The sequence below is a fragment of the Bombina bombina genome, chromosome 2 (assembly GCF_027579735.1).
Source record: "Bombina bombina isolate aBomBom1 chromosome 2, aBomBom1.pri, whole genome shotgun sequence".
Classification (NCBI taxonomy): domain Eukaryota; kingdom Metazoa; phylum Chordata; class Amphibia; order Anura; family Bombinatoridae; genus Bombina; species Bombina bombina.
Window position 1 is genome coordinate 488342513 of NC_069500.1, and position 23281 is coordinate 488365793.

The 23281-nt window shown below is 41.0% G+C and overlaps 1 protein-coding gene across 6 annotated transcripts in view; it reads left to right on the forward strand.

Annotated features, from left to right (window-relative positions):
• Positions 1 to 23281, forward strand: part of MTMR3 (myotubularin related protein 3) — a 429098-nt gene that overhangs the window by 257248 nt on the left and 148569 nt on the right. For all 6 annotated transcript variants that reach the window (XM_053702192.1, XM_053702194.1, XM_053702196.1 and 3 more), the window contains 3 exons: positions 2094 to 2289; positions 9920 to 10105; positions 10289 to 10459. In XM_053702192.1, coding sequence (XP_053558167.1) covers positions 2094 to 2289; positions 9920 to 10105; positions 10289 to 10459 — 553 coding nt within the window. The remainder of the gene's footprint in view (positions 1 to 2093; positions 2290 to 9919; positions 10106 to 10288; positions 10460 to 23281) is intronic.

Consider the following 23281-nt stretch of genomic DNA (forward strand, 5'->3'; position numbering starts at 1 on the left):
ACCATTGTGTTGTGATTGATAGGAATTTCCTCCTGACCATTAGGAGGAGGCAAAAGATACTCCAACACACCAGAGCTTTAAAACCCTCCCACTTCCCCTGATCCTCACTTATTTTTCTTTTGCCTCTATGATGGAGTGAGTTTCAGTGTTTAGAAAGGTAAAATTTGAGACGTTTTTCTTTTTGCTCTCCTGTCAGTCAGAGGGGTAGACCATTATCAGCCTGACAGGGAAAGATGTTTTCTTAGTGGGAAGTGTTTCACATACAGTGCTGCATCTTTAGCTCAGATGAGGAGAGGACAAATGTTTTTAAAAACCTCACATTTATTTGTTTACCTATTAAATTGCATTAAGGGCACAGCTCACACATTTCCTGTCTTAACAGCACTTCATCAGAGCTGTTCAGTTTGGTTACTGGGAAGTCTCACAGACCACCAAGGAGAAATGTTGATTCATCCACCTGGCCCCTAATCTTACAGTAAACTGCTTCTTGTTGGATACACAGTCCTTCCCAGGGAAAATGTGGATTAATCCACCAATACCCTAGGTTGTAGATGCAGTTACATGTTAAAGAGCCTTGGCATCGCGCTTGCACTGCCTAGGATGGGCTAGTCTACTGGAATCAAGTTGCTGCAGCTGAGGTAAGCACAGTGGACAAAGGTGCTGACATGTACCTTCAGAGCCCACTGCCTATTTGTATGAACAAAAAAATTAAAAGTGTCAAAAGTACACTGTGCACACATATATTGACAAGTGAACCTATATGTAAACAATTCTGGGAGAGAGTCCTCTGTATATGTGTATTCACAAATTAATAGTCTTGTTCTTTAAAACCTCAAAAGTGAAAAAAGAAAAAAACGTCCATAGTTTGCCGCCCTTATTTCATGGTAATCTTGTGGACTTGACTGCTTGGGTATGGATTCCCACACTTGTGGGCTCTCACCATCTGATGAAAGCTAACAAAATTTATGTTTGTCTGATAAATTAATTTCTTTCATGATGATGAGAGTGCACAAGCCACGGCCCTTTTTTTTTTTGTTCAGGTGTCAGCAGTGCTTGTTTTGCACTTTCTTTGCCCTGCTTTCTTTCCTGCTTTTCTGTTTTCTCCATCTACTTGACTATAAATATGACTGAGGATTATTGGAAGTGGGAGGGATTTAAAGCTCTGGTGTCTTGGGTTATATTTTGCCTCCACTTAGTGGTCAGAGAGGAATTCCCACATGTGATGATGTGGACTCTCACAATCATGAAAAAAATGAATTTGTCAGGTAAGCATCAATTTTGTTTTCCTACCGGTGAGTTTCTCTACATTCAGAATAATATAGCTAGAAAACCTACCCAGAGACTTTTTCCATGTCACATTCCTTTTAGTCTTGCCTTTTTACATGGCCTCCTTTCCTTTCTCTTCTGTATTATTTTCCTTCTCATTTATTAAATGAAGGGTGCAGCAGAAGAAGTGAGGGTTGAAAAGTATGTTTGGACTTTAATTGCCTTATCCTCGGTGAATAGAAACTATTTTTATTCTTATATATCGTCACTCTGAATGGGAAGATATGGGCTTATCAAGAAGTAAAATCCTGCTTTCTCCATTGTTGATTAAAGATACATTCTAATGCATAAAATACATGCTTTAATTTGTTAGTGTCTCTTTTTGTGACAGTGACTCAACTTTACAAGGTGTTGAACCCCTGCAAAGTGATTAAACGCATAGGTAAATTGCCACTTGGATGCCACAAACATTGCAGCTTCCTAGCAGAACATAGATGGTCAACCAATCAGGAGCGTCAGTTGCATGGCCGCACTGATTGCCTGTGTTCTGCTTGAGAGCTGCAGTGCTTGTGTCTTCCAAGCAGGACTTTTACGGTTATGCCAGTTTACAGGGGTTAAACACATAGTAAGCTTGAGTTACCAATGCATATATTACGTGTTTTTATCAATTAGACCATGTCAATTTTGCATTGGGGTCCTTTTAACCCCACCCTTATTTTATTATATTCAGATACTGGATGGCTTAGAAATATGCAGAATGTTGTGGTGTGAAGTTTAAATTTGCATTTGCTTTAATTTGTTTTGTGTGTTTGGTTCTCTATCATCAGCTGGCTGTCTGCTCTAGAAAGTACCAAGTGGTTACAACATCTCTCCATGCTGCTTAAGTCCACTTTGCTGGTTGTTCATACTATTGATCGGGATCAGCGCCCTGTTCTTGTGCACTGCTCTGATGGCTGGGACCGCACTCCTCAGATTGTTGCTCTGTCCAAACTGCTGCTGGACCCCTACTATAGAAGTATAGAGGTATTTATTTATGTTTTTTTTTTTGTTTTTTTTAACAATAGGCATATTATAGTTCTTCCTTTTCATGCACAGTAATTACTGCCTAGCCCTATGTTTACATGTGATAGAAATATTCTTTTGATATCATGATTCCTCACTGGCATAAATTTATGACACTTATAGTATGTAACTACTTCAGATATGCATTTTGATTTCCATTTGTATACTTCCATAATTAAAGTATTTTCGTGTAGACTAGTGGTTCAGTACAAACAACTTTTCCTGAAATGTGTGCCTTGCTGTTTGCTGAAGGTCCAGTTGTTTCCCAGTTACATCCTTGACACATCTTCAGATATTTGTTCCTTATTGATGGTGGTTGTAAGGGTTTCATTCTATGTAACAATATTTCTCTTGGTGCAATAATCAACCTACAATACAATAGGATTTTATATTTTGTAGGTGAAATTCTGTATTCTACTTGGGCTATCACTTAGCGTTGTCACTGTAGCAGATACTGTAATTGCATTAATCTTAAAAATGTTAGGATTTTGTTAAAATACTGGGATTTTGTTTCTTTACTTTGCATAGGAAACAATGCATCAGTGTACTTAGTCGTCTCAGATGAAGCAGTTTTCTTATTTTTGCAAGTTTTAGATTAACTGTAGAAAGTATAGTATGTAAGAGGTAGTATTATCCTGCCTACTTTGTTTACAATGTATCCCTTAAACTTCAAAGGATTGGGAATAATCCTAATTTGGGCTCATACATTCATTGTTTCCCCTTTTTTCTTTTTCTTTTTTTTTATGGTCTTAGCTCTGGCTTCTGTTGCTCCCTTAGTGCTAAATAATTTTGCAGTGCTATAAAAATAATTATAATAATAGATGTTTAAATAAAATGGCTTCTACTTGAGGAACTACAATTTCCTTCATTTTGTATTTTAAGACCATTATGAGTGTGGAAGGGGATGGAGGAAGCAGAGAAGGGGGGTGTGTGACATAGTTACAAATTTCTTAACTTGTCTTTTGCATAATTTCATCCACTAGAAAGACTTGATAATTCCTAGAGTATTGTCTTGCATCTGATGGGTCAGTGTATGTTCAGTTGTTGAGACACCTCTAGAAGCCTGATTAAAATTTTTTTTTTATTGAGAACAGGAACTTTACAAAAATACGACAGTGCTTTGAATTTGGGGTTTATGGTCGGGTGCACCAATAATTCATACATTCAAGTGAATGTAAATTTTCAACAATGAGTGCCCTGTTTTTAAAAATACTTTTATAAACAGGGACATTTTCATTTATGAACGTTTACATTGCATCGGATTTGTAGAAATACTTACCTTTTACTTCTCCAAAACCGGATGGCCGATCACCCGCATTCTTCTTCCTGCTGTACAAACACAGCAATGGCAAAGCCGGCTTCCTCCAATCACAGCCGGGCATCACGAGATGGATGCTCTAGTGGGAGTGGGGGGGGGGGGGGGAGAGAACCATGCTTGGAGAGAGCCAGTTTTGTCATTTCTGACATCAGTACAGAGGAACTGAGGCTGGGATCGGCAATCCGGTTTTGGAGAAGTAAAAGGTAAGTATTTCTACAAATCCGGATCAATGAAAGTGCCCCTGTTTTTAAAAGTATTTCTCCAACATAGGTGTGTCCGGTCCACGGCGTCATCCTTACTTGTGGGATATTCTCTTCCCCAACAGGAAATGGCAAAGAGCCCAGCAAAGCTGGTCACATGATCCCTCCTAGGCTCCGCCTACCCCAGTCATTCTCTTTGCCGTTGTACAGGCAACATCTCCACGGAGATGGCTTAGAGTTTTTTAGTGTTTAACTGTAGTTTTTATTATTCAATCAAGAGTTTGTTATTTTAAAATAGTGCTGGTATGTACTATTTACTCTGAAACAGAAAAGAGATGAAGATTTCTGTTTGTAAGAGGAAAATGATTTTAGCAACCGTTACTAAAATCCATGGCTGTTCCACACAGGACTGTTGAGAGGAATTAACTTCAGTTGGGGGAACAGTGAGCAGTCTTTTGCTGCTTGAGGTATGACACATTCTAACAAGACGATGTAATGCTGGAAGCTGTCATTTTCCCTATGGGATCCGGTAAGCCATTTTTATTCAGACAGTAAATAAGGGCTTCACAAGGGCTTATTAAGACTGTAGACATTTTCTGGGCTAAATCGATTCATATATTACACATATTTAGCCTTGAGGAATCATTTAATCTGGGTATTTTTGTTAAATAATATCGGCAGGCACTGTTTTAGACACCTTATTCTCTAGGGGCTTTCCCTAATCATAGGCAGAGCCTCATTTTCGCGCCGGTATTGCGCACTTGTTTTTGAGAAGCATGACATGCAGTCGCATGTGTGAGGAGCTCTGATACATAGAAAAGACTTTCTGAAGGCGTCATTTGGTATCGTATTCCCCTTTGGGCTTGGTTGGGTCTCAGCAAAGCAGATACCAGGGACTGTAAAGGGGTTAAAGTTAAAAACGGCTCCGGTTCCGTTATTTTAAGGGTTAAAGCTTCCAAATTTGGTGTGCAATACTTTTAAGGCTTTAAGACACTGTGGTGAAATTTTGGTGAATTTTGAACAATTCCTTCATACTTTTTCGCAATTGCAGTAATAAAGTGTGTTCAGTTTAAAATTTAAAGTGACAGTAACGGTTTTATTTTAAAACGTTTTTTGTACTTTGTTATCAAGTTTATGCCTGTTTAACATGTCTGAACTACCAGATAGACTGTGTTCTGAATGTGGGGAAGCCAAGGTTCCTTCTCATTTAAATAAATGTGATTTATGTGACACTGAAAATGATGCCCAAGATGATTCCTCAAGTGAGGGGAGTAAGCATGGTACTGCATCATTCCCTCCTTCGTCTACACGAGTCTTGCCCACTCAGGAGGCCCCTAGTACATCTAGCGCGCCAATACTCCTTACTATGCAACAATTAACGGCTGTAATGGATAATTCTATCAAAAACATTTTAGCCAAAATGCCCACTTATCAGCGTAAGCGCGACTGCTCTGTTTTAGATACTGAAGAGCATGAGGACGCTGATGATAATGGTTCTGAAATGCCCCTACACCAGTCTGAGGGGGCCAGGGAGGTTTTGTCTGAGGGAGAAATTTCAGATTCAGGGAAAATTTCTCAACAAGCTGAACCCGATGTGATTACATTTAAATTTAAGTTGGAACATCTCCGCGCTCTGCTTAAGGAGGTATTATCCACTCTGGATGATTGTGAGAATTTGATCATCCCAGAGAAACTATGTAAAATGGACAAGTTCCTAGAGGTCCCGGGGCTCCCAGAAGCTTTTCCTATACCCAAGCGGGTGGCGGACATTGTAAATAAAGAATGGGAAAGGCCCGGTATACCTTTCGTCCCTCCCCCCATATTTAAAAAATTGTTTCCTATGGTCGACCCCAGAAAGGACTTATGGCAGACTGTCCCCAAGGTCGAGGGAGCGGTTTCTACTTTAAACAAACGCACCACTATACCCATAGAAGATAGTTGTGCTTTCAAAGATCCTATGGATAAAAAATTAGAAGGTTTGCTTAAAAAGATGTTTGTTCAGCAAGGTTACCTTCTACAACCAATTTCATGCATTGTCCCTGTCACTACAGCCGCGTGTTTCTGGTTCGATGAGCTAGTAAAGGCGATCGATAGTGATTCTCCTCCTTATGAGGAGATTATGGACAGAATCCGTGCTCTCAAATTGGCTAATTCTTTCACCCTAGACGCCACTTTGCAATTGGCTAGGTTAGCGGCGAAGAATTCTGGGTTTGCTATTGTGGCGCGTAGAGCGCTTTGGTTGAAATCTTGGTCAGCGGATGCGTCTTCCAAGAACAAACTCCTTAACATTCCTTTCAAGGGGAAAACGCTGTTTGGCCCTGACTTGAAAGAGATTATCTCTGATATCACTGGGGGTAAGGGCCACGCCCTTCCTCAGGATAGGTCTTTCAAGGCCAAAAATAAACCTAATTTTCGTCCCCTTCGTAGAAACGGACCAGCCCCAAGTGCTACGTCCTCTAAGCAGGAGGGTAATACTTCTCAAGCCAAGCCAGCCTGGAGACCAATGCAAGGCTGGAACAAGGGAAAGCAGGCCAAGAAACCTGCCACTGCTACCAAGACAGCATGAAATGTTGGCCCCCGATCCGGGACCGGATCTGGTGGGGGGCAGACTCTCTCTCTTCGCTCAGGCTTGGGCAAGAGATGTTCTGGATCCTTGGGCACTAGAAATAGTCTCCCAAGGTTATCTTCTGGAATTCAAGGGGCTTCCCCCAAGGGGGAGGTTCCACAGGTCTCAATTGTCTTCAGACCACATAAAGAGACAGGCATTCTTACATTGTGTAGAAGACCTGTTAAAAATGGGAGTGATTCATCCTGTTCCATTAGGAGAACAAGGGATGGGGTTCTACTCCAATCTGTTCATAGTTCCCAAAAAAGAGGGAACGTTCAGACCAATCTTAGATCTCAAGATCTTAAACAAGTTTCTCAAGGTTCCATCGTTCAAAATGGAAACCATTCGAACAATTCTTCCTTCCATCCAGGAAGGTCAATTCATGACCACGGTGGATTTAAAGGATGCGTATCTACATATTCCTATCCACAAGGAACATCATCGGTTCCTAAGGTTCGCATTCCTGGACAAGCATTACCAGTTCGTGGCGCTTCCTTTCGGATTAGCCACTGCTCCAAGGATTTTCACAAAGGTTCTAGGGTCCCTTCTAGCGGTGCTAAGACCAAGGGGCATTGCAGTAGTACCTTACTTGGACGACATTCTGATTCAAGCGTCGTCCCTTCCTCAAGCAAAGGCTCACACGGACATAGTCCTGGCCTTTCTCAGATCTCACGGATGGAAAGTGAACGTGGAAAAGAGTTCTCTATCTCCGTCGACAAGGGTTCCCTTCTTGGGAACAATAATAGACTCCTTAGAAATGAGGATTTTTCTGACAGAGGCCAGAAAAACAAAACTTCTAAACTCTTGTCAAACACTTCATTCCGTTCCTCTTCCTTCCATAGCGCAGTGCATGGAAGTAATAGGTTTGATGGTAGCGGCAATGGACATAGTTCCTTTTGCGCGCATTCATCTAAGACCATTACAACTGTGCATGCTCAGTCAGTGGAATGGGGACTATACAGACTTGTCTCCGAAGATACAAGTAAATCAGAGGACCAGAGACTCACTCCGTTGGTGGCTGTCCCTGGACAACCTGTCACAAGGGATGACCTTCCGCAGACCAGAGTGGGTCATTGTCACGACCGACGCCAGTCTGATGGGCTGGGGCGCGGTCTGGGGATCCCTGAAAGCTCAGGGTCTTTGGTCTCGGGAAGAATCTCTTCTACCGATAAATATTCTGGAACTGAGAGCGATATTCAATGCTCTCAAGGCTTGGCCTCAGCTAGCAAAGGCCAAGTTCATACGGTTTCAATCAGACAACATGACGACTGTTGCGTACATCAACCATCAGGGGGGAACAAGGAGTTCCCTGGCGATGGAAGAAGTGACCAAAATCATTCAATGGGCGGAGACTCACTCCTGCCACCTGTCTGCAATCCACATCCCAGGAGTGGAAAATTGGGAAGCGGATTTTCTGAGTCGTCAGACATTACATCCGGGGGAGTGGGAACTCCATCCGGAAATCTTTGCCCAAATTACTCAACTGTGGGGCATTCCAGACATGGATCTGATGGCCTCTCGTCAGAACTTCAAGGTTCCTTGCTACGGGTCCAGATCCAGGGATCCCAAGGCGACTCTAGTAGATGCACTAGTAGCACCTTGGACCTTCAAACTAGCTTATGTATTCCCGCCGTTTCCTCTCATCCCCAGGCTGGTAGCCAGGATCAATCAGGAGAGGGCGTCGGTGATCTTGATAGCTCCTGCGTGGCCACGCAGGACTTGGTATGCAGATCTGGTGAATATGTCATCGGCTCCACCATGGAAGCTACCTTTGAGACGAGACCTTCTTGTTCAAGGTCCGTTCGAACATCCGAATCTGGTCTCACTCCAGCTGACTGCTTGGAGATTGAACGCCTGATCTTATCAAAACGAGGGTTCTCAGATTCTGTTATTGATACTCTTGTTCAGGCCAGAAAGCCTGTAACTAGAAAAATTTACCACAAAATATGGAAAAAATATATCTGTTGGTGTGAATCTAAAGGATTCCCTTGGGACAAGGTAAAGATTCCTAAGATTCTATCCTTTCTTCAAGAAGGATTGGAGAAAGGATTATCTGCAAGTTCCTTGAAGGGACAGATTTCTGCCTTGTCTGTGTTACTTCACAAAAAGCTGGCAGCTGTGCCAGATGTTCAAGCCTTTGTTCAGGCTCTGGTTAGAATCAAGCCTGTTTACAAACCTTTGACTCCTCCTTGGAGTCTCAACTTAGTTCTTTCAGTTCTTCAGGGGGTTCCGTTTGAACCCTTACATTCCGTTGATATTAAGTTATTATCTTGGAAAGTTTTGTTTTTGGTTGCAATTTCTTCTGCTAGAAGAGTTTCAGAATTATCTGCTCTGCAGTGTTCTCCTCCTTATCTGGTGTTCCATGCAGATAAGGTGGTTTTACGTACTAAACCTGGTTTTCTTCCAAAAGTTGTTTCTAACAAAAACATTAACCAGGAGATAGTCGTGCCTTCTTTGTGTCCGAAACCAGTTTCGAAGAAGGAACGTTTGTTGCACAATTTGGATGTTGTTCGCGCTCTAAAATTCTATTTAGATGCTACAAAGGATTTTAGACAAACATCTTCCTTGTTTGTTGTTTATTCTGGTAAAAGGAGAGGTCAAAAAGCAACTTCTACCTCTCTCTCTTTTTGGATTAAAAGCATCATCAGATTGGCTTACGAGACTGCCGGACGGCAGCCTCCTGAAAGAATCACAGCTCATTCCACTAGGGCTGTGGCTTCCACATGGGCCTTCAAGAACGAGGCTTCTGTTGATCAGATATGTAGGGCAGCGACTTGGTCTTCACTGCACACTTTTACCAAATTTTACAAGTTTGATACTTTTGCTTCTTCTGAGGCTATTTTTGGGAGAAAGGTTTTGCAAGCCGTGGTGCCTTCCATTTAGGTGACCTGATTTGCTCCCTCCCTTCATCCGTGTCCTAAAGCTTTGGTATTGGTTCCCACAAGTAAGGATGACGCCGTGGACCGGACACACCTATGTTGGAGAAAACAGAATTTATGTTTACCTGATAAATTACTTTCTCCAACGGTGTGTCCGGTCCACGGCCCGCCCTGGTTTTTTAATCAGGTCTGATAATTTATTTTCTTTAACTACAGTCACCACGGTATCATATGGTTTCTCCTATGCAAATATTCCTCCTTAACGTCGGTCGAATGACTGGGGTAGGCGGAGCCTAGGAGGGATCATGTGACCAGCTTTGCTGGGCTCTTTGCCATTTCCTGTTGGGGAAGAGAATATCCCACAAGTAAGGATGACGCCGTGGACCGGACACACCGTTGGAGAAAGTAATTTATCAGGTAAACATAAATTCTGTTTTTTAAAAACCGGGCACTCATTGTTGAAAATTTACATTCACTTTCATTAGTTCAATATCACTGTTGCTTAGCTATATTGTAATTAATTTAACTTGATACAAAGTTAGAAAGAGAAATTCAGATACTGAAACTGATGGACTTTTTTTTGCAGGGATTTCAGGTGCTGGTAGAGACAGAGTGGTTAGACTTTGGCCACAAATTTGCTGACCGTTGTGGGCATGGAGAGAACTCTGAAGACCTGAATGAGCGCTGCCCAGTTTTTCTTCAGTGGCTGGACTGTGTGCACCAGCTCCAGAGACAGTTCCCTTGTTCCTTTGAATTTAATGAGGCTTTCTTAGTGAGTAAAGAAATTTGTCTTCATTATCTTCAGAAAAAGTTAGGCAGATTAAAATGTTGCTTTGGCAAAGTGTATGTGCAGTAGTAAGATAATAGGTTCACTGTAATATCACTATATTTGTCACGTGTCTCTCTGGGAGTTTGGTAGGATTTTGAAGTATAGTGACTGTTTTTCTTTCTGCAGGTTAAACTAGTGCAGCACACTTATTCCTGCTTGTTTGGGACTTTCTTGTGTAACAATGCCAAGGAACGAAGTGAAAAGCACATCCAGGAACGCACATGCTCTGTCTGGTCTCTACTTCGTGCTGGCAACCGCTCCTTCAAGAACCTACTGTACTCCTCTCAGTCTGAAATTGTGAGCCTCCTCTGTATTACATACACACTTTTTCTGTAACGTAAATCCTTTGCTCATGCAACTCAATCACATTCTGCTATTTCAAACTATTAGTAGCATTACTCAAGAGGGAGCAAGATCACATTAAGTGAATTTAAATTTTTCCTGCACATTAATTTGTCTTCAGCAACATTTTTCTCACTTGTACTGTCCCACCCAATTTCATTGCGGGCTAGCAATCGTTAACGTCATACTACTACAACTCATACATCATAATACAGAAAGCATGTTTATCTTACAGCCTAGCATTCAACTGGTATTAAAATATTAACAATTTAAAAAAAAAAAAACAACCTTTTCTTTCCTAAGATATGGAGAGTCCAACGATGTAATTCCAATTACTAGTTGGAATATCACTCCTGGCCAGCAGGAGTCAAAGAGCACCACAGCAAAGCTATTAAGTGTCACTCCCCTACCCATAATCCACAGTCATTCTCTTTGCCTCTGTCAATGGAGGAGGTGAAGTTTGGTGTACTTTTCCCTGCAAGCAAGGATTTGGGTATAGCTGAGCCCATGTTAATCTCTTCATTAAAGTAGTGGTGGCTTTTAAGCTGTTAGGAAGTTGTGAGGTGGTACTTACTTTGTTTCCTAACATATTGCTACCCTAGTTATAGAAAGCCAGAGTTGGTGACTCTGTTCTTTCTTTTTCTACAGGTCTCTGTGAGGAGTATGTGTCCTTTTACACCTTGTAAGCTGTCATTCTGCCTGACAGCTATATTGCAGGTAAGTGTCTTTTGTCTTCTAGGTATTGGAGATTGGCACTTAAGAAGATTGAGCTGCAATTTTAATTTGGAACATGAATATCCGTTATTCAGGGTATTTACAGGCAGAGAGCAGGCACTTATATGTGACTAGAGACTAAGGGGTTATTACTTTATATCTGGGATTTAAAGTATATTCCTTTTTACTTTATTGTGGCCTGACAGTATGTATAAGCTGCTTGTGGTAGAATGAATCACATAATTATGTCTTACTTGTATTATTTATTTATTCAGGCTTGTATGCATTTTTAAGTGTTTGGGCTAAACGTTAAGACGGTTTTTGCGGTCCTGCAGACAATATTTGCAGATGGTGTTTCAGTAACGCGCAATTTATGTCACGTGACCCGCTCTTCCGCTTTTAGTTCTCTAAGCGGAGCGCCGCCGTCACTGTTGCCCAGGAGTCAAGTCCAAAAAAAAAAGTGTGGGAACTCACCAAGACTTCCACCTCCCATATATCACATATAGTTAAACTGTAATGTTCTGAGCACTAACCAATTTATATTTTTTTAAATAACAGATTTAAAAATTAAGTAATAGCTTTTCCAAATTTACCAAAAAGATAGTTATCCAAGTCCTATCTCGCCGCCCATCTAGCCGATCCTGCAATTGGAGTGTTATCTCAGCTAACAGTTCGTCCCATGAGAGGAGCTATTAAAGCCCCCAGTAACTCCCTTTACTGCTCGTTCACAATCTATTTTCAGGCAAGCGTTTCTAGCCGTGTACTCAAACTGCACGTGCGCATTAACTACACTGGAGCGTAATGATAAACACTGGATTGGCGTGTCATAAACGCTGAATTCCGATGCGTAGAAACACTACAGTTCCATTATGTCTCCAACAATCCCTGTCAATCAAGGAACACGTGCCCCTCATACTCAAGGAACTGCGCAATCGTTTCATAGAGTATTGGTTAGGCAGGTGAAGCTTTAGAAAAATATGATTACACATAACCAGCATTGGGTGGCCAGCGTTTACACAATGCAAGTAAGGTTATCAGACGATTTAATTAAGGTTCTAATGTGTTTTGAAGTGTGAAATGCAGCTAGAATTTAATATTTACATGCAGCATTTTGAAATATTTATTCCTACCAGGGAGGGGTAAAGTTTCCAAACCTCAAAATGCCTATAAATACACCTCCCACCGCACACATACTTCAGTTTTACAAACTTTGCCTCCTATGGAGGTGGTGAAGTAAGTTTGTGCTTGATTTTTATGTTTTCTTCTATGATAAGCGCTTTTAAGCATTCTGAAGCCCAATTCCTCTCAGAATACAGTGTTTGTCAGAGGGACGTGAAGAGAGTATTGCCTGTTGATTTTTATGGTTTCACTCATGGAAAATCTTTTCAAGGGTTCTCTGTTATCAGTCGTAGGGATTCATCTCCTACCTCCCTTTTCAGATCGACGATATACTCTTATACCTCTGCTGATAGTTTTCAGTACTGGTTTGGCTGTCTGCTATATTTGGATGGGTGTCTTTCGGTAAGTATGTATCATTTAAGACATTCTCAGCTATGTTAGGCACTTTATGTATTAATATAAAGTTTTAAATATATGTATTTACTTATATTTGCCATGAATCAGGTCTATGTGTATTTCCCTTTGCAGTCTATCAGTTTCATTATGAGAATCATGTTTTAGGAAGGTATTTTTTTTTAATTTTCTTACCTGGGGTTTAGTCTTTTTTTACAATTTGACTTGTATTTTCTTTAAATTTCGCGGGCAAATCTAGGCTCGCGAGAGTGCAAAATGCTGTTATTTATTGCATACTTTTTGGCGCAAATTTTTTTAGTGTTGCAAGTTTAGTCATTTCCTGTGTCTTTGACGTTAGTTTGTTTGGCGCGAAGTTGCGCTTGTTATGACGCAAGTTGCGTGATTTCCGGATGTTTGACGCCAAAAAATGTTCACTTTGCGTTGTGCGTCATACTTGCCGCCAAATATTTTTTGGTTATATTACCCCACTTCATTTCAGCTCCCTGCTCTCTTTATATTCTAGAGGGCTATGCTTTTTGCTTATTTAGCATATGCATTTTTTCCCATTCCTGAAACTGCTATATGAGGAAATTGGATCTTTTGTTTAAATGTTATTTCTCTTGTAAGATGTATCGAGTCCACGGATTCATCCATACTTGTGGGATATTCTCCTTCCTTACAGGAAGTGGCAAAGAGAGCACCCACAGCAGAGCTGTCTATATAGCTCCTCCCTTAGCTCCACGCCCCAGTCATTCTCTCTACCTACTCTAAGTACTAGGAAGGGTAAAGTGAGTGTGGTGACAAAAATGTTAGTTTTTATTTTCTCAAGCAAAAGTTTATTTTAAATGGTACCGGTGTGTACTATTCACTCTCTGGCAGAAAAGGATGAAGATTTCTGCAAAGAGGATGATGATCTTAGCACTTTGTAACTAAGATCCACTGCTGTTTTCACAAGGGCTGAAGAGTACAGGAAAACTTCAGTTGGGGGTTTGCATGCTAAGCTGCATTGAGGTATGTTCAGTCTATTTTTTTCTAGACAGACTGTGATAATTCTAGAAAAGGCTGGCAATGTCCCCATGAGGGAAGGGTAAGCTGTATTCAGGCACTTTGTAGGAATCCTAGCTTGCATAAAGGGCTCATTGGTTACTGGTGACACTGATTGGAAAAAACGTTTCTTTATTGAAAACCTAACGTTTTTTGAGGGACTTTAAGGGGTTATTAACCCACATGGCTAGTTTAGAAACACTCTGGTGTGTTTCTTTTAGGCCCCATAACATCGAGTGAGGTGGGAGGGGCCTATTTTCGCACCTCAGTTGCGCAGTTTCTTTTACTCAGAGACATCCAGCTGCTTCTCCAGAGGGTCCTGCTGTGTTTGAGGGCTTAGAAGAAGTTTTTTCCCCACAAATCTATCCTAAAGGGCAGGTAGGTGCTGAACATTTTTTGACGTTTTGTCAATCCGGTTTTTACATTAAGGGGTTAATCGTTTATTTGTCTGGCTGTGCAAACTTACTAAAGATTTATGATGCTACTGTAAACATTTTGTAAAGTTTACTGCTTTTTTACACTGTTTTGCAGAGTTTGTGCATCTTTTTTTTCTCTTAAAGGCACAGTACCGTTTTTTTCTAAGTATTATTTGCTTTGATTAAAGTGTTTTCCAAGCTTGCTTGTTTCATTACTAGCCTGTTTAACATGTCTGACATCAAGGAAAATCTTTGTTCAATGTGTTTAGAAGCCATTGTGGAACCCCCTCTTAGAATGTGTCCCACTTGCACTGATATGTCTATAAATTATAAAGAGCATATTTCTTTCATGTAATTAGCAAGAGTCCATGAGCTAGTGACGTATGGGATATACATTCCTACCAGGAGGGGCAAAGTTTCCCAAACCTCAAAATGCCTATAAATACACCCCTCACCACACCCACAAATCAGTTTTACAAACTTTGCCTCCTGTGGAGGTGGTGAAGTAAGTTTGTGCTAGATTCTACGTTGATATGCGCTCCGCAGCAGGTTGGAGCCCGGTTTTCCTCTCAGCGTGCAGTGAATGTCAGAGGGATGTGAAGAGAGTATTGCCTATTTGAATTCAATGATCTCCTTCTACGGGGTCTATTTCATAGGTTCTCTGTTATCGGTCGTAGAGATTCATCTCTTACCTCCCTTTTCAGATCGACGATATACTCTTATATATACCATTACTTCTACTGATTCTCGTTTCAGTACTGGTTTGGCTTTCTACTATATGAAGATGAGTGTCCTGGGGTAAGTAAGTCTTATTTTTGTGACACACTAAGCTATGGTTGGGCACTTTTATATAAAGTTCTAAATATTTGTGTTTAAACATTTATTTGCCTTAATTCAGGATGTTCAATATTCCTTATTTCAGACAGTCAGTTTCATTATTTGGGATAATGCATTTGAATAATCTATTTGACTTTTTTCCCTGTGGGCTGTTAGGCTTGCGGGGGCTGAAAATGCTTCATTTTATTGCGTCATTCTTGGCGCAGACTTTTTTGGCGCAAAAAATTCTTTGTTATTTCCGGCGTCATTCTTGTCACCGGAAGTTGCGTCATTTTTTGACGTTTATGCGCCAAAAGTGTCGGGGTTACCGGATGTGGCGTCATTTTTGGCGCTAAAAGCATTTAGGCGCCAAATAATGTGGGCGTCTTTTTTGGCGCTAAAAAATATGGGCGTCATTATTGTCTCCACATTATTTAAGTCTCATTGTTTATTTGCTTCTGGTTGCTAGAAGCTTGTTCACTGGCATTTTTTCCCATTCCTGAAACTGTCATTTAAGGAATTTGATCAATTTTGCTTTATATGTTGTTTTTTCTATTACATATTGCAAGATGTCTCAGATTGACCCTGAATCAGAAGATACTTCTGGAAAATCGCTGCCTGATGTTGGATCTACCAAAGTTAAGTGTATTTGCTGTAAACTTGTGGTATCTGTTCCTCCAGCTGTTGTTTGTAATGAATGTCATGACAAACTTGTTAATGCAGATAATATTTCCTTTAGTAATGTTACATTACCTGTTGCTGTTCCATCAACATCTAATACTCAGTGTTCCTGTTAACATAAGAGATTTTGTTTCTAAATCCATTAAGAAGGCTATGTCTGTTATTCCTCCTTCTAGTAAGCGTAAAAGGTCTTTTAAAACTTCTCATTTTTCAGATGAATTTTTAAATGAACATCATCATTCTGATTCTGATAATGTTTCCTCTGGTTCAGAGGATTCAGTTTCAGAGGTTGATGCTGATAAATCTTCATATTTATTCAAAATGGAATTTATTCGTTCTTTACTTAAAGAAGTCTTAATTGCATTAGAGATAGAGGAATCTGGTCCTCTTGATACTAAATCTAAATGTTTAAATAATGTTTTTAAATCTCCTGTAGTTATTCCAGAAGTTTTTCCTGTCCCTGATGCTATTTCTGAAGTAATTTCCAGGGAATGGAATAATTTGGGTAATTCATTCACTCCTTCTAAACGTTTTAAGCAATTATATTCTGTGCCATCTAACAGATTAGAGTTTTGGGACAAAATCCCTAAGGTTGATGGGGCTATCTCGACTCTTGCTAAACGTACTACTATTCCTACGGCAGATAGTACTTCCTTTAAGGATCCTTTGGATAGGAAAATTGAATCCTTTCTAAGAAAAGCTTACTTATGTTCAGGTAATCTTCTTAGACCTGCTATATCTTTAGCGGATGTTGCTGCAGCTTCAAATTTTTGGTTGGAAGCTTTAGCGCAACAAGTAACAGATCATAATTCTCATAGCATTGTTAATCTTCTTCAACATGCTAATAATTTTATTTGTGATGCCATCTTTGATATCATTAGAGTTGATGTCAGGTATATGTCTCTAGCTATTTTAGCTAGAAGAGCTTTATGGCTTAAAACTTGGAATGCTGATATGTCTTCTAAGTCAACTTTGCTTTCCCTTTCTTTCCAGGGTAATAAATTATTTGGTTATTTGATTCTATTATTTCAACTGTTACTGGGGGGAAAGGAACTTTTTTACCACAGGATAAAAAATCTAAAGGTAAATTTAGGTCTACTAATCGTTTTCGTTCCTTTCGTCACAATAAGGAACAAAAGCCTGATCCTTCCCCTACAGGAGCAGTATCAGTTTGGAAACCAGCTCCAGTCTGGAATAAATCCAAGCCTTTTAGAAAGCCAAAGCCAGCTCCCAAGTCAACATGAAGGTGCAGCCCTCATTCCAGCTCAGCTGGTAGGGACAGATTACGATTTTTCAAAGAAATTTGGATCAATTCGATTCACTATCTTTGGATTCAGAACATTGTTTCACAAGGGTACAGAATAGGCTTCAAGATAAGGCCTCCTGCAAGAAGATTTTTTCTTTCCCGTGTCCCAGTAAATCCAGTGAAGGCTCAAGCATTTCTGAAATGTGTTTCAGATCTAGAGTTGGCTGGAGTAATTATGCCAGTTCCAGTTCTGGAACAGGGGCTGGGGTTTTACTCAAATCTTTTCATTGTACCAAAGAAAGAGAATTCCTTCAGACCAGTTCTGGATTTAAAAATATTGAATCATTATGTAAGGATACCAACATTCAAAATGGTAACTATAAGGACTATTCTGCCTTTTGTTCAGCAAGGGCATTATATGTCCACAATAGATTTACAAGATGCATATCTGCATATTCCGATTCATCCAGATCACTATCCGTTTCTGAGATTCTCTTTCCTAGACAAGCATTACCAGTTTGTGGCTCTGCCGTTTGGCCTAGCAACAGCTCCAAGGATTTTTACAAAGGTTCTCGGTGCCCTTCTCTCTGTAATCAGAGAACAGGGTATTGTGGTATTTCCTTATTTGGACGATATCTTGGTACTTGCTCAGTCTTCACATTTAGCAGAATCTCATACGAATCGACTTGTATTGTTTCTTCAAGAACATGGTTGGAGGATCAATTTACCAAAAAGTTCATTGATTCCTCAGACAAGGGTAACCTTTTTAGGTTTCCAGATAGATTCAGTGTCCATGACTCTGTCTCTGACAGACAAGAGACGTCTAAAATTGGTTTCAGCTTGTCGAAACCTTCAGTCTCAATCATTCCCTTTGGTAGCCTTATGCATGGAAATTCTAGGTCTTATGACTGCTGCATCGGACGCGATCCCCTTTGCTCGTTTTCACATGCGACCTCTTCAGCTCTGTATGCTGAACCAGTGGTGCAGGGATTATACAAAGATATCTCAATTAATATCTTTAAAACCGATTGTACGACACTCTCTGACGTGGTGGACAGACCACCATCGTTTAGTTCAGGGGGCTTCTTTTGTTCTTCCGACCTGGACTGTGATTTCAACAGATGCAAGTCTGACAGGTTGGGGAGCTGTTTGGGGGTCTCTGACAGCACAAGGGGTTTGGGATTCTCAGGAGGTGAGATTACCAATCAACATTTTGGAACTCCGTGCAATTTTCAGAGCTCTTCAGTCATGGCCTCTTCTAAAGAGAGAGTCGTTCATTTGTTTTCAGACGGACAATGTCACAACCGTGGCATATGTCAATCATCAAGGATGGACTCACAGTCCTCTGGCTATGAAAGAAGTATCTCGAATACTGGTATGGGCGGAATCCAGCTCCTGTCTAATTTTTGCGGTTCACATCCCAGGTATAGACAATTGGGAAGCGGATTATCTCTGTCGCCAAACGTTACATCCGGGCGAATGGTCTCTTCACCCAGAGGTATTTCTTCAGATTGTTCAAATGTGGGGACTTCCAGAAATAGATATGATGGCTTCTCATCTAAACAGAAAGCTTCCCAGGTATCTGTCCAGATCCAGGGATCCTCAAGCGGAGGCAGTGGATGCATTACTTCCTTGGAAGTATCATCCTGCCTATATCTTTCCGCCTCTAGTTCTTCTTCCAAGAGTGATTTCCAAGATTCTAAAGTGCTCGTTTGTTCTGCTGGTGGCTCCAGCATGGCCTCACAGGTTTTGGTATGCGGATCTTGTCCGGATGGCCACTTGCCAACGTGGACTCTTCCGTTAAGACCAGACCTTCTATCGCAAGGTCCTTTTTTCCATCAGGATCTCAAATCCTTAAATTTGAAGATATGGAGATTGAACGCTTGATTCTCAGTCATAGAGGTTTCTCTGACTCTTTGATTAATACTATGTTACAGGCTCGTAAAACTGTATCTAGGAAGATATATTATCGAGTCTGGAAGATTTACATTTCTTGGTGTTTTTCTCATGATTTTTCTTGGCATTCTTTTAGAATTCCTAGAATTTTACAGTTTCTTCAGGATGGTTTGGATAAAGGTTTGTCTGCAAGTTCCTTGAAAGGACAAATCTCTGCTCTTTCTGTTCTTTTTCACAGAAAGATTGCTAGTCTTCCTGATATTCATTGTTTTGTACAAGCTTTGGTTCGTATAAAACCTGTTATTAAGTCAATTTCTCCTCCTTGGAGTTTGAATTTGGTTCTGGGGGCTCTTCAAGCTCCTCCGTTTTAACCTATGCATTCGCTGGACATTAAATTACTTTCTTGGAAAGTTTTGTTTCTTTTGGCCATCTCTTCTGCTAGAAGAGTTTCTGAATTATCTGCTCTGTCTTGTGAGTCTCCTTTTCTGATTTTTCATCAGGATAAGGCGGTGTTGCGAACTTCTTTTAAATTTTTACCTAAGGTTGTGAATTCTAACAACATTAGTAGAGAAATTGTGGTTCCTTCATTGTGTCCTAATCCTAAGAATTCTAAGGAAAAGTTGTTGCATTCTTTGGATGTAGTTAGAGCTTTGAAATATTATGTTGAAGCTACTAAGGATTTCCGAAAGACTTCTAGTCTATTTGTTATCTTTTCCGGTTCTAGGAAAGGTCAGAAGGCTTCTGCCATTTCTTTGGCATCTTGGTTAAAATCTTTGATTCATCATGCTTATGTCGAGTCGGGTAAGACTCCGCCTCAAAGGATTACAGCTCATTCTACTAGGTCAGTTTCTACTTCCTAGGCGTTTAGGAATGAAGCTTCGGTTGATCAGATTTGCAAAGCAGCCACTTGGTCTTCTTTGCATACTTTTACTAAATTCTACCATTTTGATGTGTTTTCTTCTTCTGAAGCAGTTTTTGGTAGAAAAGTACTTCAGGCAGCTGTTTCAGTTTGATTCTTCTGCTTATAATTTCAGTTTTTTTCATTATAAGATTTAAACTTTGTTTTGGGTGTGGATTTTTTTCAGCGGAATTGGCTGTCTTTATTTTATCCCTCCCTCTCTAGTGACTCTTGCGTGGAAGATCCACATCTTGGGTAGTCATTATCCCATACGTCACTAGCTCATGGACTCTTGCTAATTACATGAAAGAAAACATAATTTATGTAAGAACTTACCTGATAAATTAATTTCTTTCATATTAGCAAGAGTCCATGAGGCCCACCCTTTTTTGTGGTGGTTATGATTTTTTTGTATAAAGCACAATTATTCCAATTCCTTATTTTTTATGCTTTCACACTTTTTTCTTATCACCCCACTTCTTGGCTATACGTTAAACTGATTTGTGGGTGTGGTGAGGGGTGTATTTATAGGCATTTTGAGGTTTGGGAAACTTTGCCCCTCCTGGTAGGAATGTATATCCCATACGTCACTAGCTCATGGACTCTTGCTAATATGAAAGAAATGAATTTATCAGGTAAGTTCTTACATAAATTATGTTTTTAGCACTTCAAAATATAGCAATAGATGATTCTCAGACAGAAGGAAATGAGGGTTTGCCATCTAGCTCTCCCCAAGTGTCACAACCAGTAACGCCCGCACAAGTGACGCCAAGTACCTCTAGTGCGTCAAATTCATTTACTTTACAAGACATGGCCACAGTTATGAATACAACCCTCACAGTGGTTTTATCTAAACTGCCTGGTTTACAAGGAAAGCGGGACAGCTCTGGGTTAAGAACAAATGCTGAGCCGTCAGACGCTTCAGTAGCTGTATCCGATATACCCTTACAATGTTCTGAAGTAGGGGTAAGGGATTTGTTATCTGAGGGAGAAATTTCTTATTCAGGAAAGACGCTCCCTCAGACAGATTCTGATATGACGGCCTTTAAATTTAAGCTTGAACACCTCCGCTTGTTGCTCAGGGAGGTATTAGCGACTCTAGATGATTGTGACCCTATAGTGGTCCCAGAGAAATTGTGTAAAATGGACAAATACTTAGAGGTTCCTGTTTACACTGATGTTTTTCCAGTCTCTAAGAGGGTTGTGAATATTGTTACTAAGGAGTGGGATAGACCAGGTATTCCGTTTGCTCCCCCTCCTGTCTTTAAGAAAATGTTTCCCATATCTGACACCATGCGGGACATGTGTCAGAATGTTACTAAGGTGGAGGGAGCTATTTCTACTCTTGCTAAGCGTACAACTATACCTATCAAAGACAGTTGTGCTTTCAAAGATCCTATGGATTAAAAAATTAGAGGGTCTCCTGAAGAAAATTTTTGTTCATAAAGGTTTTCCTCTCCAACCTATTGCGTGCATTGTTCCTTTTACTACTGCAGCTGCTTTCTGGTTTGAGGCTCTAGAAGAGGCTCTTCAGATGGAGACTCCATTAGAGGATATTATGGATAGAATTAAGGCCCTTAAGTTGGCTAATTCTTTCATTACAGATGCCGCTTTCCAACTGGCTAAATTAGCGGCAAAGAATTCGGGTTTTGCCATTTTAGCACGCAGGGTGTTATGGCTTAAGTCCTGGTCTGCTGATGTGTCATCAAAATCTAAACTTTTGAACATCCCTTTCAAAGGAAAGACCCTATTCGGGCCTGAACTGAAAGAGATTATTTCACAAATCACTGGAGGGAAAGGCCATGCCCTCCCTCAGGATAAAACAAATAAAATGAGGACCAAACAAAATAATTTTCGTTCCTTTCGGAACTTCAAGGTTGGTCCCACTTCAGCTTCCCCTGCTGCAAAGCAAGAGGGGAATTTTGCCCAATCCAAGTGAGTCTGGAGACCTAACCAGGCTTGGAACAAGGGTAAACAGGCCAAGAAGCCTGCAGCTGCCTCCAACACCGCATGAAGGTGTAGCCCCCGATCCGGGACCGGATCTAGTAGGGGGCAGACTCTCTCTCTTTGCTCAGGCTTGGGCAAGAGATGTTTACGATTCCTGGGCTTTAGAAATTGTGTCCCAGAGATATCTTCTAGACTTCAGACTCCCCCCCATCTCTGGGACACAATTTCTAAAGCCCAGGAATCGTGAACATCTCTTGCCCAAGCCTGAGCGAAGAGAGAGAGTCTGCCCCCTACTAGATCCGGTCCCGGATCGTGGGGCTACACCTTCATGCGGTCTTGGAGGCAGCTGCAGGCTTCTTGGCCTGTTTACCCTTGTTCCAAGCCTGGTTAGGTCTCCAGACTGACTTGGATTGGCCAAAATTCCCCTCTTGCTTTGCAGCAGGGGAAGCTGAAGTGGGACCAACCTTGAAGTTCCGAAAGGAACGAAAATGATTTTGTTTGGTCCTCATTTTATTTGTTTTATCCTGAGGGAGGGCATGGCCTTTCCCTCCAGTGATTTCTGAAATAATCTCTTTCAGTTCAGGCCCGAATAGGGTCTTTCCTTTGAAAGGGATGTTCAAAAGTTTAGATTTTGATGACACATCAGCAGACCAGGACTTAAGCCATAACACCCTGCGTGCTAAAATGGCAAAACCCGATTTCTTTGCCGCTAATTTAGCCAGTTGGAAAGCGGCATCTGTAATGAAAGAATTAGCCAACTTAAGGGCCTTAATTCTATCCATAATATCCTCTAATGGAGTCTCCATCTGAAGAGCCTCTTCTAGAGCCTCAAACCAGAAAGCAGCTGCAGTAGTAACAGGAACAATGCACGCAATAGGTTGGAGAGGAAACCCTTTATGAACAAAAATTTTCTTCAGGAGACCCTCTAATTTTTTAATCCATAGGATCTTTGAAAGCACAACTGTCTTCGATAGGTATAGTTGTACGCTTAGCAAGAGGCCTTTGGAAGTCACACGCTTTTTTGGACTGTTCGGTTCACCTTGTGTTTGGGTGTGGTTACGTTACATTCCCCATTTCCGCATTCCTGACTGTGTGGCGAAGAAGATATTCTAGTCTGCAGGGGTCTGGTCATAGGAGGTGGTGAGTGCCCCAGCCATTGTGGGTGTCAGGTGCTGTTTTTGTTTTCATACTTTTGTCCATATTGATATTTCCTCTATCCAGTTATGGAAGATTCTAATGCTGAGACTGTGTTCGTTTCAGATTCAGTTACAGAAGATTCTAATACAGAGACTATTTTGATTTCAGATTCTGTGTCCGGTGACTAATCCGGATTGGCCTCGTTGACACATGTCAACCAGTTTTGTTCCGTATGCCATTTCAGAGCGCCTTGTTCCTCCGGGTTGGGGAAACAAGGGACTGCTGACCCATCCGCCTCTGGGGGTCCTGTTCTCCGAGAGGCGAGTTCCCTACCAATTCATACTTCAACACATGCGGGTAACCCAGTTTCTGATTCCTCCATGCAGGGTGGCGTGTTCCCCCTGGAGGTTGCAGCACGTTTTTGCTTCCACATAATGTTGGTGATTGTTCGTCTGCAGAGTCCAGACGTG